A 19464-nucleotide genomic window follows, 5' to 3' on the forward strand; every position below is an offset into this window, starting at 1 on the left:
CAGAAACTTAAGCCTCTTTTTTTTTTATTTAGTAAAAGTTAGACTTGGTGCAGTGGCAGAGTGTACAGAACCAAAAACAGCTAGCGTAAAAATTAAAGCAGTTAACCTCTTAAGCCCCAAGCCTACCTGATCTCCTGCTTTTTGCCCCCGTATCAGGGGGCGTTGGGGCTTAAGAGGTTAAGAGGTTGAATAGAAAAAAAACTACATAAGCTATTTAAAAACCACAAACAGAGGTTAAAGTGAAAACAATTAGCACTATCATCATCATTACCTTCCATACCATGTGCAATAATACTCAATAATAATACAATTAAAATAGTAATAGATTTGAATTGTTTTTTTCAGTCATACTAGAGATTGACCAGTGATCGCATGGATTTTCTTTCACTGTCAATCAATTGGAAATAGTTGCAGCCGCCACTTTCAACTGCAAGGCAATTGCAAAAGGCAACCTGTTTCTAAGCAAGCACTGCCCAACTTGGAATGACTGCAGTCACTCTCAGACAGATTGGCAAAGATTGCTGAGTAATTTATAAATGCAGACAGATTGCCAAACATGTTGTAATTAATCAGAGTCATTCTGCATTGATGAGTGCAACGCATCTCTTTGCAGTCGGGAACTCGACTCAATTGGTTGTTATCTGGTTTTATTCCCGTATGAAACCAAAGTGCAATGAAATCGCCACCCGACAGCAGCTACATCACTGCTTGTTGGAATTTCCATTTCAAATCTATGAGGTTTTGGCTGGATTCTGAATGCTAATGTGAATTTCTGTGTATGTGGATGGCACCAGATTTGCAACAGATTGCAACAGATTGGTGATTTTTAGTGATTTATAACAGTTAATTCCTGCATTATCACAAACAGATTGCAATTTTAATTGTCATCTTGACATCGTTCAATCGAAAACTCATATCACACTGACTCTGTCTTATTGCTGCATTGTTGCCATTTTGATGCACCAAAGTCACTTTAAGGATGGCAACTGACTGGGAGTGATGGCAGACATGCTCCTCATCTTCAAAGCAAAGATTTTAGAGGAAATGAGATCATGAGGTCATTGCACAGTTGTGCATAATGTTTGATAAAATTATTGCCCACTGTTAAACTGTATACAATTCAGTCACATGTCTGAAACTTCATCTTGCAGAAGGAGAAATAACTCAACAGAAGTCCCCACCCTAGCCGAATGTGTACTACAACTTTACTCTGAAGCCTTTTTCACTATGAATCTTCCAAAACACAGTCTTTATAACCACTTTTTTGACTGAGAAATCAAGATTTCACAAATATTGACCTAATTTGTTTAATATCTCTAGAGTTAATGGCTCGTCATTAGATATGGCTCACATGTTTAAATCTGCGTCGGTATGAGCTGTAATCACATTAGTGCTTGCTCAAAGCTTCATCTGGTGCTGCTGGTGTTTTCAATTTTTATTTGGTCAGTGTCATTCCTACAAAACCTCAGCTTTATTTTGAAATTAGTGCTAATTAGCTGTCACGTTAAACTAAAATGGTGAACATGATACCTGCTATCATAGCTGCATTTTAGCGTTGTCACTGTGAGCTTGTTAATGTGTTGTCACAGAGCTGCTCTCTTGTATTATGGATAAAATGGATTAAAATCCATTGTGAAGCTTTTAGAACCTTTACATACGCATACTTAGTGGATAATAATTTCATAATGAAGATAATTATATTTTTAAGGATTGATACTTTGTAAACTTTTTTAGTTGGTTAAAAGAATAACTTTCACGGGGACAGTAACAATGTTCTTGTTACTGTCTCTCAAACTACAAATAGCAAGAATTTATTCAGAAATGGGCCAATTTTGGCTTCCTGGAGGTAGGAAATATACAACAACAACAAAAAAAAACTACTGTGCACTCTAGATAATGGGCAGCAGCAATATTAAGAAAAGGGCTAAAGCAGAGAAATCCACTGATATAATCCATCCAACCATCCATCCATCCTCCTCCGCTTGTCAAATGTATTGTGAATAAGCATCTCTTTGAAAATGTCAAACTTAATGGGCTTTAACAGAACAACTGTTGGACATTATTTCAGACTTTTGCTTACAAATAATTTCACTTAAATATATTTAATGAACTGCTGAATACCTCTGAGAATATTGGCTACGCTTGCAAATGGACATTTCTGTGTTTTCAAGTGAAACACTTCAATTCATTAAGTCTGCTCCTGATAGAGTGGAGAATTGTTTTTTCTATGGCGGCTGACTTCAGGTTGTAGTTCCATAATATTTAAAGCCACATTATTATGGTACTTACTATCATTTGGAAATTTTCATAAGGTTGCCTGAGGCTAAAATAATGTGGAAATGAGTAGAAAATGAAATAGGAAACACACACGTGCGCGTGCACACACACACACACACACACACAGACACACGCACACATGCATGCATGCACACACACACACACACAGCAGCAGCAGCAGCACCATAATGTTGAACTGACTCTTACTATGCGAGTTGACCTCCTTGAATCTTCGAAGATAATAAAACATACTTAGTGCGCAGTAGCATGGGCTGAAGATGATAATGCTTTATTTACTGGCATGCAGATTATTATGGAGACATTTTCTCCGAGAGAATTTAAAAGACTGCAGAGAGAGTTGTGGGAAGGTGAGAGCAACAGGGAAGCTGTTTAAAATTCCAAACAGGTAGGGACGAGGCTTCAGGAGGGTAGTGGAACAGCTCCCAGCACGCACACGCACACACACACACACACACACACACACACACACACACACACACACACACACACACACACACACACACTCCAGAGAGAGGGAAAAGAGACAATCCATATGCAGAAAATACTGTTACATTTGTATGTGGCACTAAAGCAGCTGGTCGATTAATTGACTTCTCATGTCTATCAACAGACTTAGTTTCAAGCTGTTAAGACAAAAAAGGGTATTTGAAGCTATCGACTTGATCTCAAAAATTTCTAGGCATTGTATTTATGTATTTAAAGATTATTCAAGAAAGTAGCTCGGCAGCGTGGTCCAGTGATGAGCACCGTCATCTCACAGGAAGATGGTTCACAGCTGGAGCCTGCAGGAGTTTGCAGACATGCCAGAAAGCTGCAGTTGGACTTACCTCACCTCTATATTGCCACTCAAATGACAGCAGTATATGTAATGTATTGAAATGTATTCAACACATTGGGGGTTTAGATCTAGGACATGGAAAAAGAGGAGATGAGAAGATCTGTCAGCAAATGCAGCAGAGAAGCTAAAGGTGGAACTGTGCTAAATAATTAGTTTGTCATACCACCATATGGACAAATCCCCTGTAGCTATAACCCTCTGTGTCCACTTCTGTTTGTGAAATATAGCTCAGCGTCATACAATGCAAAATCAATACAACACAACTGAACAGACAGAGCAAAAAAGGAGGGAATTGTTGGATCACTAGCTTGAAAGCCTCGAGGGACAGTGAAGTTGCTGTTTCGAAAAACAAAATCCCAGGGTTTTTTTTTTGGGTTTTTTTTACCACAGTTTTACCTAAATTGGGCATTACCGAGAGGGGTCAGGAAATGAAGGAATACGTGTCCCTGCTAGTGCTGTCAGCTGCCCCATTTGCCTCCTGGGCATGCACACACATGCAGATTTATAGGGATTCATGTTCCAGATGTGCAGTTTGTTGATTCCAAGCTTCATGCGCACACAATCTGTAGAGTGCATTTATAAATCATACTCACATTGCCCCTGGTACTGGTCCCACTGCCTGTCGTTGTGCACAGTAGTACAAACTGGCCATGTTTAGGATAGTTTATTAGCTACAAAATTATTAGGTAAGCCTACAAGAAATCAAAATGGCAGGTTTGAGAGAATACGGGGGCAGATTTGGAAGTGTGCAATAAGTCTAATGCACAAAAATCTTTAGTGCACTCATCATGCACTCTCCAAATTTTCCCCTGCAGTGTTGGCAGGGTCTGAACTTTGGGGAACCTGAGGAGAAGAAAAAGATTTTTGGATATATTTGGACTTACTGTTGGCGCACATCTGTTAGGTCATTAACAAATGCATGCAACATTCATCTGGACAAATTTTCAGAAAATTCACAGTGCTGAAGGCCTGTTTTAGTCGGTGACCTGCTCAGTCAGTCAATTCTAATAGCTCTCTCAGCATTACTGAAAAGGTTTTGAAGTGCAGTCAAAGCTACCTAGCTTGTTTGTTCCGTTTTAAAATGAGAAAATAAGTTCATAGTGTTTATTTAAAAGCCTGACAACATTGTTTGCACAATGTTGGCCTTTTGTGGAGAACTTTATTCTTTAATGCTGATAAGCTACAGTAGCTTGCTTTTCGTTGGACTTCTCACTATTTCCACAAGGCCAGCTCTGTCCAGAGGGCTTAAGTGTGGTTAAGTAGCTGTGCAAAATTTTATGTCCAGCTTCACCAAAGTTGAGTTAGACATTGCTTTATTCTGGTGAGTAAACCCATTGAGAGAATCTGATATAAATGCAACCTTCTGGTTCTAAATGTGAATGTGTCTGGGCCACGTTATGCCCAGGATCTTACCTAATAGTCAGCTTGAGAATGGTTCAAGTGTGCAACAGAATACCAAGACTACCAGTTAGACTATTTGGTATTTTGATATTATCAGATCAAATTATCTCTGAACCTGCTTGCAACTGATCAGAGATACAGATCTGTAAAAGAAGAAGAAGAAGAAAAGTACCCCCTTTTCCATAAAGAAATAATAATGTACTTCAATTCAATTTAAATTGTTACCTCAACGCACTTGATATTGTAAGGTAGACCCTACAATAATACATAGAGAGAAAAGTGTGTGTGTTACACTGCCTCATTATTTATTTAAGAAAAACCAAAATGGAAAAGCAGTGTCTAAAAAACTAACACCCCATGATTCAGTAGCTTGTAGAACCGCCTTTAACAGCAAGAACTTGAAGCAATCATTTTCTGTATGACCTCGTTAGTCTGTCACATCATTGTGGAGGAATTTTGGCCCATTTTTAGTTATGACGTTGTTTCAGTTCATTGTGGTTGGCAGTTGTTTGTTGATTCTGCTGCGGCACTTCATTCAGGGTGAGATCTGGACTTTGGATCATTGCAGCACTTTTCTTTCTTTTTTTCTCAGCCATTCTGATGGAGATTTGCTGCTGCTGTTTGGGATCACTGTCCTGTTGCATGACCCAATTTCAGCCAAGCCAAGTATCCAATCCAGTGTCTGCAAAACAAACCCAAATTATTACCCGTCCACCACTGTGCTTGACAGTTGATATGAGGTGTTTGTGCTGATATGTCATGTTTGGTTTTCTCTCATGGCCCTGATCTCCTGGATCTACTCCTCTCTGCCTATGGCTCCTGGGGGACATTATTGCAGCTTCCCACTCTTTTACTTCTGTCCTTTTATTATATTTTCTCCTATTTTCATTTTACTATTATGAATTGTTGGAAGGTCTTGTAAGATCACTGCTACTCAGGGGCCAAAACTCTCGTGATGCAGGAGAAATATCTCTGTGGTCATCACTTGTTTTTAACTTGTAGTCATGCAACTTCTACAATATATATTTAGAATGTTAGGTCACTGAAAGCAGAAGCTACTTTCTCACAGAAAAGGATCCTTAGATTTACAAAAAACAAACAAACAAAAAAGTAACAATAAAACTTACTTAATTTATTAAAAAATAGAAAGAAAAAAATACTACCAATCCACTGCCCACTGAAACTTTTTGCACTGGTGCTTCTTCACATCTTCACTTTACAACTGATTTCCATTTACAAGTAATTTCTTCCATTCCCTTTCCCTCATTTTTGCCATTAATGAACTTCTCTACACAAGCAGTAATGTTTAGACTTATAGCTCTTTAATGTTTTTGTGGTTTTGTTTGGCTTTCTGCATTTAAATTTCACATTAAGAAGGCTTTCACTAAATCATTATTTCTTCTAAACAGACCCGCCTGATTAAAGCAACAACATACACTGTCACACACAAAATACACAATCATACACTTAATAGCTGCTCATGGTGGACAAAGAGTCTTTGCATGAAAATAAACAGTACTGTGCAAAATCTTGAGCCTCCGTTCATTTCTTCATCTTTTGCCTTCAAAGAGTTACATTTTCTTCTAACTTTGCAGGCTCGAGGAATATTTTTATGGACTTTCTGAAGGTCTTTCAAAGTTTTCCTTTGGACATAGGCTACTTTTTTGAACACAGCCAGTTGAGGTGTTTCGGGCATCTGACAAGGATGTCTCCTGGACTCCTCCCAGGTGAGGTATTTTGGGGATGTCCTACCTAGAGGAGGCCCCAGGACAGACCAAGGACTTGCTGGAGAGATTACATGTCTTGGGTGAATTGTAAATGAATCAGCGTCCACCTGGAAGAGCTGGAAGAAGTGGCCAGGGTGAAGAAAGTGCTTCTCTGATTCTGGATAAGCAGTAGAAAATGGATGGGCTATTTTTTTTGTTCCCATTTCTTTAGTTAGACCTACAAAAACAATAAAGACAACACAGTTTGAGAGGACTAAAATAGAATTCTTGCTGCAATCATTTGATTCCCAAAGAGGCATTGGCTGAAAGCTTGACATATTTCAGCATGGTGTGCAGTGTGTCCATAAAATATTGGAAAAACTGAATAAACTCAGGATAAAAGAAAAGATAGCAGGCACAGAAAAAACTATCTATAGCAGATGAAAAGTATCTGAAAGTAATTTCCATGATAATTTGGGGAAAAACACAGCAAAGACCTCACACAGGACCAGAGAGATGCTTCAGGCCTTTTAGTTGATCCATCTGTGCCCCATCAGAAATGGGCTCAGTGGAAGGGCAGCTGTCAAGAAGCCATTTTTAAGGAAGGGAAATAAGGAGGCTGATGCCAAAATACACAAGAACTGGACTGAAAATTAGTGGCAATAGTTTTGACAATAGATCCCAAACATACTGTCAATGCAGCAAAAGCACACCTAGATAGAAAAACACAATGGAACATTATCAATCATGGATTGGCCTTCCCAGAGCTCAGACCTCAACATTACTGATGCAGTCTGAGATCGTGCTGACAAATATGGAACAAAAGGCAGTCAACATTTAATGTCCCTCAAGAACCCTGGAGAACTGTTCCTGAAGACAACTTAAAGAAATTACAAGCAAGCTTGGCAAAGACAGTTCTGGCTGTGCTGAAGAATAAAGGTGACTGACTTTCAAGCTTATTAGAATTAAACTGTTTGTTTCGCTTTTCCTCAGCTTATCTGGAAAATCTAGGACAATTCTCAAACTTGTATTTGGTCCCTCGAATGCCCACTGTACTGAAAATCATAGCACTAATCTCTTTTTCCTTTACAGTTCTGTCTCTGCTCCCATTTGCTTTACATTCCTACCTCTCAGATCCCTCCAGATGTTTCCACCCCATCTACATTCTGTCCTTCATCGGTCTACATATGCTCGTTTACTCACCTCACCCACAAGTAACAATGAGGTCATGAGTTTCTTAGATCTCCACCGAGCAAAACCGAACTGGTAGAGCAGCTGCTGCCCAATTTTGCTCATTTTAGACAATCAATGAAAATAACACTAAAGGAACACAATGCTTGCAAGAGATTACCCCACACACACACGTGCACACACACACACACACACATACATGCTCCTGTCCTGCTAATTGTTGGCAATTAGTCTGCAAGTCTGGGATTACATGTCTTATTAAATACAGAATTTCAAATGAGCTTCGTTAAATAAGAAAGTACTCCCATTTTAATGAAGCTAATTTATATGGAAATTACACATAATACTGACGATTCAGTGACAGATTTAACGTCATTGGGTGAAGGGAAGGAAATAAAAAAAAAAAGAGGGGGATAGTGATTTTTATTCCTCGTCTTAGCTGGACCTTACAGCTGGACTCTTTCTGCAAGTCTGCTTTTAAAGCACAACCTCAGAAAGTTCAGGTCATGTATTTGTGCTGGAGATACAGCCATCAGTGTGCGTATGTGCATGATGGAGAGCATGTGAGTGAACTCCTGTCCTTGTGCTGACCCTGCAGAGCTCCAGCACTACCTCTCTGGTTCCCACTGATCCATCATGCTGTCTGATTGTCCAGAGAAAACCCATTAGTCTGACACAACACAACACATTAGCAGTGAGCTGCAGGTGTCTCTTTCCCGTTTCGTGCTCATTCTTTACCAACCATGGATGTCAATATTAATTGACCGTGTAGTGGTGGACATGCAAAATATGAGCTGATGTTTGGATAAACAAATGTGCGATCTGCGGTTTGATTCATTTCATTTCCCATCAGTCTGACTTAAAATGGTTTGTAGTACATATTGTGTGAGAAGCCTGTGTCTGTCCTTCTTATTCTTACTGGTGATTTATTAATGCAGGTCCGTGTACAGCCACATCCCAGCAGACCGTTCCTGTCCCTCAGGCTAAAAGCTCAGCATTGCCCCCTTGTGGTAATTAGCCAAGGAGTACGATTTGGTCAATATTTCCTCATATCTCCTGACACCGTCCCCAACGGATAGTGTGAATTAAAAAGGTTTAATTTTAAACAGGCCCACAAATATATCCTTAAGTGCAATAGGTGGAAAGATGTAATGAGCAGGAGGTGAGATAATGAAAGCGCACTATCATTGCTCTATGAAGGACATTTTCTTTGCTGTTTCACCTCTGATAAGGATAATTATCTGTAGTGCTCATAATTTATAGGGCACTTTAAAACGGCAGTATAGTTTGCATGTCTTTTTCATAAGGTTTCCATGGAGACAGGTCTACTATTTAACCTGCAGGCGGGATGTTAAAAAAAAAAGTTGTTTTTTGTTGTTGTTGTTTTTTGTTTTTAAACGGGAGCTTTATTGAAATCATGAAATTAAAAAAAAAAAAAAAGTGGCAAGAAAAATGATCAGAACTCACAAGAATTTGCATAAATATATACCATCAAAGCTGATAACATATTTTAAAGGAAAAAAAATATTGCAACATCTATAAATAAGCAGCAAAAGAAAAACAAATAAGGACAATGCAAAATGAGTAAAATACAATAAACATTGTGTGGCTTTTCTTTGTAGGTTTTTTTTTTCCATTTTCTTTCTTTTTTCCCCCCTTAAAAGCGATTTCATGTTCAAATGCATTAATGATGGTTGCCAACTAGAGGCTATTCATACAGCTTTACATTGTAGTCTTGATTTTCAACAATGGTAAAATGCACAGATTTTTAACTCCAATTTATAATTCACCAAATAGAATCAATGCAGAAAAAGCCTTAAGTGAGCAGTGTTATGGTCCATAATTCATTTTTTGCACAATGATGAAAAAAAAAATAATAATAAAAATATAAAAAGAAAAAAAAAAAAAGAAGAAAAAGAAAAAAAAAGCTTATTTCCGTGGGATTATACAAGCTATTGTGTCTCAAAGCGAAGGAGCCTTCAACCGCGGTGTGGCTGATGATTCAGGGCCTGATTGTTGCACAGTGAGACATCTGATGACCAAGAAAAGGCCACAGATGCTTTCACTCTGCACTGCTAGCTTTAAAAAAAACAGGCCTCTTACTTGTCAGAATGACACAAACAAAATGCAAAAAAAAAAGAAAAAAATCCTAACGTGTGGATGACATTATGACAGTGTTAAATATGCATGTTGTGAAAGCTGCAATGCATTTCTGCAGCGTAGTGTTATACAACCGAGTTCACTTTGCTCTAGTAAGGCCATGAAGTTATATAAACCATTAGGCTAAGTAAAATTTACACTCATATCACTATGTATACCCACACTAACAGTTCAGCAAACAGTTCTTTAGTATATAAAAACAAACAAAAACAATTCATAACATAGATGCAAATCAAATATTTACGTGTGTACTGAACAGTGAATTTCAACAGTTTCCCTCTATAAAAATAGCTTAAAAATCTGATACATACATTAGTACAGTGTAGGGTTAAGTCAGTTGTTTTTTTTGTATCTTTTACATCTGAGACAGTTTAATAACAGGCTGGTACACAAGTCCTCCGCTCTTCCTTCCCTCCTTTGACACTGCTATACACAGACTACAGGCTTTAAAAGACAGCCCAAGTCCCACTAAGGAGCGCTAAAGGGAGTGCGAAATGAATGGCATCTTCACCTCCTCCCTGCTCTAGACTAAGACTCCAGACTCCAGCTGTGTGCAGACAGTCTTTTCTGTACAGAGCTTCGCATGCACAGTGGTTTAGTAGTAGAGCAGGACTTGGTCCGTGAGAGGAAAGAGTTTGACCGGCAATACAATACATGTGCTCCGTAGCAATGTCAGGATCACTGAAAAGGTGAAGAAAGGAGGACAGAAAAAAAAAAAAAAAAAAAAAGTGCCGCATTTGGCAATCAGAGAATCTCTCTCACACAGGATAGAACATCTGAGAGGCGGAGACGTTAAACACATAAGCATTTAGTAACCAAAAGCCTACAGAACGTACACCTAACCCACAACTCTGTGTTTTTGCACACAAAAGGGTGCTGGGAACCGAGAAAGACCCAAAGAGAATCAAAGAACAGGATATTACTGTGAAAATACAACCAACGGGCAGGAGTCAATGAACAGATTGTCAAATTTCATGCTCTGAGACCATCATCAGCATCAACAGCATTCAGGCCCTGTTAATTCACAAACATACACAGTAGGCAAAACAATATTGCACACACACGAGTAAGTGCACAAGCATACAAACTCACAAACATGCCTCCCGTTGCTCTCGGATGCAACTTATGGTGTAAGTGGTGAAACGCTTGTCCCCTGATGCCCAAGAACACAAACAAAAGTAAAGAGAGAAAGGCAAACACAACAGAACACAAGCAGTGATATAAACCACCAACATTATAAGGACACTTGAAGAAAGATTGTATTGTTTGGATTAACTAAATGCAGTTTTGCTATGTACCGCAGTGTTTGCTGGTTATAGCTTTTCAAAGCATAGAAAATAATAAGTATCTGTAGCTTATGACAAAAATAAATAACTCAAACCTCTTGCAGCAGTTGTAAAAAGGCCACTGAATGCTTGTGTGTGTGTGTGTGTTGTGTGTGTGAGAGTGAGAGAGAAATGCAAACTTAACAGCACAGGTAAGAACTAGCCATTCAAGTCTTTAGCCTTAAACCGTCATGCATACATTACCATATAAAAAGACATAAGTGCAGCCTCAAATTCTTGTTCTTTTTCCCTTTCTAACGTCCAGTCATGCCATTGTAAAGATTTAACTGAATGCATACGGTGGCGGCATCACAGGTTACAGTGCAGCTTCCTCTTGGTAAGTCAGTTCACCTGGAGGAACAGCTGTAAAAGCCCATTTCAGACATGTTGGCTTCCTGGTGACTTTTCTGTAAAAGTCAAGCCAATAACATTTTCCCATCACACTTCAAACACCAGTCTAAATGTAATCGCATAGGGACATAGACATGTTTGTGAGCTGCTACAGCCCAAAAACATCCCAACAGCAATAACATGAATACGGGTGACATTTTAGCTCACCAAATCCATTTGTAACCTGCAATAAGATTAGGATTATAACAATGCTCTGTGTTGCATTTTTCCATATTCCCAATCCATCGTACCATGAGAAACGGCAACAGAAAAGTGAGCCCTGTTTGAACGACCGAACGCCATCACTTAAACAGACCGATGAAGCCAGCGAGGTTACATCACCCATGTCTGAAAAGGGCTCAACAGGCCGATCACCAGGGTAAGTGATAAAAGCAGTCTAAAATATAACAGTGCCTCAATCCTGCAACGTGTTGGATTTCAATGGCAGGTGCTGTTAAATGATGGCAAGGAGTTAAGTACAAGTTTCACCTTTCTCACTGCAGCTACGCTAAATATGGAAATAGCCCAAACATTCCTTTGGAGTGAATAATTTAAGAGATTTTTCCTGACAACGGCAGATTATCAAAGATTCTCTTTCATAGAGCAAGAAAGGCTTTACATTTTGGAACACGAGCCATAGCCTGTGTGTTTTTCCCCCAAACGGAATAAAGGCCCAAACTCTAACTGACACCCTGTACAGCTGATGTGTACGCTAATACTTTATATTAAGTTGCCCTGAAGTGGGTGGCTTTTTAAGGTACTGTGACGTTAACTTGATTCGGTGTCAAATTACCAAAGAGCAACTCAGTTTAAAGTACCCGACAAGTGATCTTAGTTTTACACGAAAGGACACTTGATTAGCTAAATCCATCCTGTTAAAGCATCAAAACCACAACTGCCCTGTCAACATCTCCGGCAAACCCAAATGAATAATAAACACTTCTAGCAGACAGTAACACTGAACTTTGTTGGAAAGGAGTCTCAGCCCCCCAAAAGGGACAGTCATGTAAGGTTTCCTAGCGTGCTTAAACATTTGTTTTGGGGAGCAGTACACATAATTTTAAGCTGTGTAAAGACAAAGCGTCACATTGTCAGAACTCCCTCACTCGTTCTCCTCCTCCTCTGTGAAGCTCTATGAGGCTTTAGCTTTCCTTGCCCGTGGTGAGGTTTTATCTTCAGATTTGACAACTCCATTGGCAGCTCCACCTAACAAGACGAAGTAAGTGAAAGAGTCCCGGTCAATTTGATTTCACACTGGCATATTCATCAGCGACCATCACGGAGCAGTAAAGAATCCCAACAATAAAGAGTGCACACTCACCCCTTGTGGGTTCCCTTTTGTGAGGCTTGCTCTTTGGGCTGGCCGCCTTCTTCTTTGAGGCTTGGTTCTGGCTGTGCTCTCGCCACTTCTTCAACTGGAAATTAATGAATTTCCACATCATCCAGGCCTGTGTCAGGCAGATAGCTGCCAGACAAGTCATCCTGAGGGGCAGATGTTGTTAATTTAAGTTTATTGCCGTCTGTATTTTGGCTAGGTGCAATACGCTTCAAATCCCAGCTGGGCCTACCTTATGGTGAGCACATTGAAGTTGCCTTCAGCTAGGGAAAAGCCCTGGTTTTCTGTTCGGGGCAGGCCAAAACCGAACGTCAGAACCGAGAGTGTGAGGGTGAGGAGGCGGGCGATGACAAAAAGTAGCGCCCACAGAGTAAAACTGCAAAGAAAAACAAAAGAAAATAGGCATTAGGTCGTTACCACCCACAAAGTAGTAAATCCTAAATTCAGCACAGAAGCCATACCCTTTTTGCTTGTTCTCATCACTGAAGTAGAAGAGGCGTGAAGCATGGAACAGAAGCTCCACCAGGTAGTGAGGGACCAGCAACACGAGGCCCAGTCGGTGAAGGCTGTATGGGCAGGACACAGAGAAGGGCGGCAGAGCAATGACAGTAATGAGGGTAACTCAGAATATGATTATTATTTTTTTTTTAAATAAAAAAGTCACCTACATAGCTTTCTATAAGAACATGCCTTTTTCATCAGTTCCTCATATTACTTTATTTTTGGATCAATAGTTTTGAAGGAGATGAACAAAGTGAAAAGACTGCAGTTTAAAAGATCTCTTTAAAATATTAAACCTTATGACTGCAATCCTCTTTGCAGGGGTGAAGAATAAAAGTGTAAAAATGATCAGAGAAAATACTATGGCTGAGTGTAACGGTTGATAACTGAACAACTATGCACAGTACATAATTCAAAGAACTTAAAAAACTATGTGACACAGAGCAGTGGATCACTGTAAGATAGGAAGTTAATGTTCTTTATTGGATAATAATGTACTAATTTTACTGTTATGCACTCGAGTGCAACTGCAAATAAAGAACTAACTGATAATTAATTAACTGGTTGACCTTTGTGAGTAACATGCATGCTTCTTCTATATTTCTTCCTCGGGATAAAACTGTTATTGCACTCACTTTAAGACATAGGCACCGGTGATGTGGACAACATAAAGGCAAATGTAATAAAGCTGGCGTGGGATGTCTTCCTGTAAACAATAAAACAGATGAGGAGAGTTTGTTAGCATCAGCAGATAACCATAAAGCAAACGGTTTTCTGTAAATATATATATTAGGATTACAACATATGCTTTGCGAAGGACAATGGGAAATTTGGCAAGCAAGTGATCTTTAAAGTATGTAACCCTTTATAAAACACATAAAACAGAATGCAGAGATTTGAAAGAGCACTGCATTAAAAGCAAACATGTCTCTGTGGTGCAAATCACTGCATGATTTCAGAAAAATCAGTCAGTGAATCAAATTAAAATAAAGATTCAGAAATGCTGCTTCATTCTTTGGGCCTGAGGCGATGTAAAACTCTGTCTTGTGGTCTGATAAATCAAAATTCAGTTCCAACTGCTATTGGAACTCTCAGCTTAAAAATCCCCAACTCATAAAAGCGAAATGTATTTTTATTGGAATTCGATCAGTTTTGGGAAGGAAAAAAAAGAAGAAAAAAAAGGGGGAAAAAGAAGGGAAAGACATCCTTACCTTCCGTACTTTTTGAAAGTACAGCTCAGGAAGTGCGTGGAGCCAATACGCAATTTGGCAAATGTAGAAGAACTTGACCTGAAAACTAAACAAAGGACAGGTTGTGTAGAGGACAAGAAAACCTTTCAGCACCGAGTCAACAGCAGTAGGGCACGCAGACAATTAATTAGGCATTACATCACATTCCCCAACTCAGACTGAAAAACTGAAAAATGTAATAAGTTGTGAGTTTGTCACATTTTATACCCATTAGGAACAATTATAACTACGCCCTTAAAAACGTATGCAAGTCCAACGCTTCTCTCACATGTGAATTGCTGTTTTACCAGTTGGACACAGACAGACAGGAAAGACTTCAGTAGCAGGATTGGAAAACAGTTGACGAAAAAGGTTAAATTCAGCATTTTGAGCATGATGATGTTGTCTTCCTCACATTTCCTCCTGGGGGAACCCAAGGTGTTCCCAAGCCAGATGTGATACAGTCATGTGAAAGGAAAGTTAACCAAGTACAACCTTACTGCTTCTGCAGGAATTAAGAGGGCGAGGAGCAATCACATAATGCTAATCAAATAAACTTAAATTAACTTATTATCACAAGTGTGGACACCTCTAGAAAAGTTTGGACAGTTGGCTGGTCTGGAACATTCAGTTATACGTTAATGCATGTGTTAACCCTCCAAATTACTGTAAGTATTTATGGTAAAGGTGCTTCTACAAGCTTCTGGATCATAGTGTGTACTTACTTTCTCTCCATGACTGCATATAGCCCTATAAAAACCTTTTCATATGACTGAAAATCAGATAATGATAATGAGCAGGTTCTGGTCTCCTCCCAGTTGAACATATTCAGAAAATGTACAACGGGGCATTCAGGAGGCATCCTAACCAGATCCCCAAACCACCTCAACTGTCTCCTTTCGACGTCAGGAGGAGGAGTGGTTGGACTCTAAGCTTCCTCTAGATGTCTGAGATCCTCGCCCTAGCTGTAAGTCTAAGCCCAGCTACCCTACAGGAAATTCAATTTGGCCGCTCGTATTTGCAACCTTACACTTTTGATCGTGAACCAGTACTCGTGGCGATGTTTTCCATTTAGGATTTCATCTACATTTCAACCCTTTCTTAGGTGGAGCCACGAGTCTATAGTATGTGGAGGAGTGTATAACTACTTACACCATGCGAGTATGTGGGTAACCCTCCCATAAGAAAGTAGGATTTGTTGCAAAGTCCTCCTGCGTGAGAAAGAGAGACACTGCATGAGATGAGGTCTAATGCAGGCTGAGACAATGCACCTCTTGGATGTCTGATGCTGGTACCGCTGTTAGGATGCTGCAGCCCCAGATGAAGGAGAACAGATAGAACGCTGCGAGCTGCCCGGACTCATTGAACTTGCTGTGCTTGGTTTTTGACAGGTGCAACCTCCTGTTCATTTTCTGAAATAAAAGTAAAAACAGACAACCTAATGAACACATTGCCACAGACCTAAGTATTAAATTAAAAAACAAAATTGGGCTGACACTTTTTAACTCTACCCGGTAAAGACAGGAGTCAGAGTGGGGTGACAAAGTCCCTGCTTCATAAACTTTAAGAGCATTAGGAGTGGTTCTGCTGACAGCCAGGATGAACTGGAGAAACTCGTTTAAAAATCATGGACTATTGTTTTAAGAGGTATGAAAATTGCGATTCTATCCTTTAAGAGTAAAGGACCAGAAAAATTTACCCTTCTATTATATCTGTTACATGTCCAAAAGAGATTTTGAGGTATAAATACATCTAACAACATTCTTTTCTCCTGCTGAGAACGATTATCAAAGCCATAAGCTGTCAGGAGAAACATGAGCATTGTTTCAGTCACTGTGCTTTAATGAACGCACAAGCAAGGACGGAAGGATGGAATTTGATCACCAACAAAAAGAATAGGGACATAACGGAGGCGACACATGTGGCAGTGGAGACTCTGCTATTTTGATCCTTTTAAAATGAAACTCAATGAGACCATTGTAAAGTACTGTACGCACACGTTCCTTCCGCCATTGTGATTTGCTTTAAAAGGGCATGTACACAAGCTGTTAAAGGGGAGACTGAGTTATTGTTAAGCACAGTTCTGGTTTTATTTGCGATATCAAAAACAAGCCCGTTTTAAAAGAGGGAGAAAAAAGGTCAGGCATCAAGCCGATGTACTCACGTCGAGAATATATTCTTGTATCAAGGCATGAAGGATGACTGCAATGAGAAGGTAAAAAAACACAGTGGCCACGTCTTTAGGGCCATACTGGTAAAGGTTGACTGGGTCGCTTTTCTCATCTGCAAAGAGGACAGAAAAAGAAAAACAAGAAAAAACATAAATAAGGTGAAGCACTTAGAACCTACAAAGCAGTGTTTCATTTTATTCAGGTAATTTCAGGCTTAACCCTGGTTTTTCAGTACCTCACAGGTGGAACACTTCTTACCGGGAAGTGAACCAGCTATGAAGCTAACCTGTTATGGAGCAGGTCAAGTTTCAGTTTAGAGATCAACAGGTATGAAATCACCACCTACTGACTAATGAATTCTCCAGAATGTACTGACTCTGTTCCTGGAAAACCCCTTTGACCTATGTGCTCAGATAGCAGGAGAGTCTAAAGTTTTTTTTAACAGCATCTGAAGTCTTTGTGTTTCCCTGAAGAGCATCAGTTTCGGGTCTTAGAGGTCATTTTTTTTTCTCATTGGTGTCAAAAAAAGTAAAACTATTTCATTGTTCTATAAGCATCAACATAAGATCTTAAAATGGAAAAGAACTGATATCAAATTTGCATGTTGCCTAAGCAAAAATCTAAAAACAGAATTCAAATGTATTCATTACACACAGACTGTTAAACACCATCAAGGCCACAGCTGAAAGGACAAAACTAAAACTCTCTTTTAAATATCATTTTTAACAAAATACTCAATTATAATCCATCGGGTTCCTACCTGTCTTAATGACAGAGCTGTTATATTGATACGCGTGTTAAATTATACAGTCATTATTCCAGCTTTCTTTCCTGGCTTTGAATGGGCCAAACTTTATTAATAGCGCAGCTGCTTTCTAATTTTACTGACTAAAGTGCTGATAACACACTTTTACAATGTGAGTCTACAGCGCTTTTCTTCTCACACACTGCTGTTTTTTTTCCCCCCAGTGTGCATTTTGTGTTCAACCGCTAGTTTCATCTTTCTTTAGAGTGTAAATAAATAAAAGTTGTTGCCAGAACACTTAACAGCTGTGATTGGTCAGATGCTGCCAACATGTGACTGTGCAGGGGAAACCCTGGGTTAACTTAAAGAGTTGATAACTAGCTTTGTGGGACTGCTTAGCCTGGCTTCCAGCGTTAAGCTGAGTTAACCCAGATAACAGAAATGTACCCTGGGTATATTGAACTCACTTTGTAGCACAGGCCTCAGAACAGTGAAAGGGTGCAATAATAGACAGAATAATATAGGCTCACCAAGAACTTGAGTTACGTTGTACTGAACTGTGATGAACATGATGGCAAACTTTGCTGTGACCTGTAATGACAAGAAAACACTTTGATTATTGATGAATTCATTGGGATGCAATGCAGTAAACTTTGCCTCAATCAGAGGTTCACAACTGAATCGCACCAATGCATCTAGCTCACAGTTTTGTTATCAGCAGTGAAAAATGGAGAAATGTGAGGAGTGAGTGCTGCAGAGCAGCTACAGCATGTGGAATTCCACTTATTCTCATAATTGGGGTCTAGAGACCTCCAGGAGCTGCCTGCAGGGGCTCCCAGGGGTCTTCACTACCACTGGCACAATGACTCAGTATAGGTGCATCAGGGAAATTCAGCTAAGATGTTCTTAATTAATAAATCATAAAATGCAATATATTCACACTGAGTATTAAAAGAAAGTTGATTTGGAAAGTGGAGAGACATTTCCCGTCTGGAAGCAGGGTTTGGGTGTGGACATGTTTGATGAAGGAAATCCATCTTAGTCCTTTCAAATATGGCTAGGTACTAGTCAGCTGTGGCGAATCAAAAGGCTGGTAATCAAATGTGTGGCACGCAGGCAGATATTTCCTGACCATCCTGTTGTCAAAAGCCAGAGAGAGGCAGTGCATTAGTCTAGAGTGGTGGTAAGATGACCTGTTAGCTGTGCCAATGGGCCTCTTTACCATCTTCTTTGGCAATCAGTTAGACACATGAGAAGGTAAGGAGAAAGACACGCTAGCGCCCTGTCACTGGAGTGCTGCTGTCATCCCAGCTAGCGAGAGTTAGCATCAGCTAACATAAATCGACTAAGTACAACAGCTCGTCCAGTCACGCTGTACCTCAAACATCAGGCCAAGGAGGATGATCATGGCCAGGCACGACACCATATCGGCGTGATTCTGGATCACAAACTCGTGGCTTAGCACCGGTGGGCTCTTGTTCTTCTTGCGGAAACCCATGGCTCACCGACTCTGCCTGGCTGCCTGGCTCCGGGGCTGCTGTCACTGAGTCTAAGCGGGGTTGGAGCTAGCTTCCCCTGCTGCACTGCTGCTGGCCTCCTGGCCTCAACAGACGGATGCTCGCTCTGCTCTGGGACGATCCCTCCGCCGTAGTCCGCAAGCACAGTGAACCGCTGCTCGTGTGTTTAGTAGCAGACATGAAGACGCATCGCACCGAGCCAAACACCACAGCACAACACCCACTTTATTCCTGCTGCCCGCTGAAGTCAGATGACGGGCCCTCCCACTTCGAAACCCCATTCATGAACCGCCCAGTGTCATTGACGTAGAAGGAGAACCCGGGCCCGTGGTGCCTTCACGTTCCCCACGTAAGCGCGCTCCAGGTTTCAGGAAATGCAGGCAGAGAGATGCTAAATCACCACGTATGGTGATGCATTAAAGACTTACTGTTATTTTAAATGATTGGCGTGTTTGAAAATTATACTGTCTACCAAAATAGCAGCTGGTGACTAGTTACACTCCCGGAAGCCAGCAGGGGGTGTGACCAGATTTTTTTTTTTTTTAAGTCAAAGTAGGCCAAAGAACATGTTTCTGTGGACAATTTGACAAATGGTTGCAGAAAACTTTCACACAGTCATTGTGTGGGGCACGTTGTGGGGTTATCTGACAAAATAA

General features: G+C 40.1%; 1 protein-coding gene across 1 annotated transcript; it reads right to left on the reverse strand.

The window, feature by feature from the left end:
• Positions 1-8798: 8798 nt before the first annotated feature.
• On the reverse strand, positions 8799-19099 carry LOC146494507 (translocating chain-associated membrane protein 1-like 1). Its single transcript, XM_085144890.1, has 11 exons — positions 18670-19099; positions 17822-17882; positions 16540-16658; positions 15671-15787; positions 15528-15586; positions 14358-14442; positions 13782-13852; positions 13107-13211; positions 12878-13021; positions 12631-12791; positions 8799-12515 (listed from the first exon to the last, which is right to left on the reverse strand). Exons 1-11 carry the CDS (start codon positions 18787-18789, stop codon positions 12442-12444), a joined length of 1116 nt encoding a protein of 371 aa, XP_085001016.1. The 5' UTR covers positions 18790-19099; the 3' UTR covers positions 8799-12441.
• Positions 19100-19464: the final 365 nt, after the last annotated feature.

This window comes from Neolamprologus multifasciatus, chromosome 20 (assembly GCF_963576455.1).
Source record: "Neolamprologus multifasciatus chromosome 20, fNeoMul1.2, whole genome shotgun sequence".
In the NCBI taxonomy this organism is placed as follows: domain Eukaryota; kingdom Metazoa; phylum Chordata; class Actinopteri; order Cichliformes; family Cichlidae; genus Neolamprologus; species Neolamprologus multifasciatus.

What these genes read in the sequence shown, in the direction of transcription:
- LOC146494507 (XM_085144890.1), bottom strand. Translation starts at nt 18,789, where the DNA reads ATGGGTTTCCGCAAGAAGAACAAGAGCCCACCGGTGCTAAGCCACGAG. An exon ending in TACAAGAATATATTCTCGAC is followed by an intron (nt 15,788 to 16,539) that starts GTGAGTACATCG and finishes CTTTTATTTCAG; the next exon opens with AAAATGAACAGGAGGTTGCA. An exon ending in ACTTTCAAAAAGTACGGAAG is followed by an intron (nt 13,853 to 14,357) that starts GTAAGGATGTCT and finishes TATTGTTTACAG; the next exon opens with GAAGACATCCCACGCCAGCT.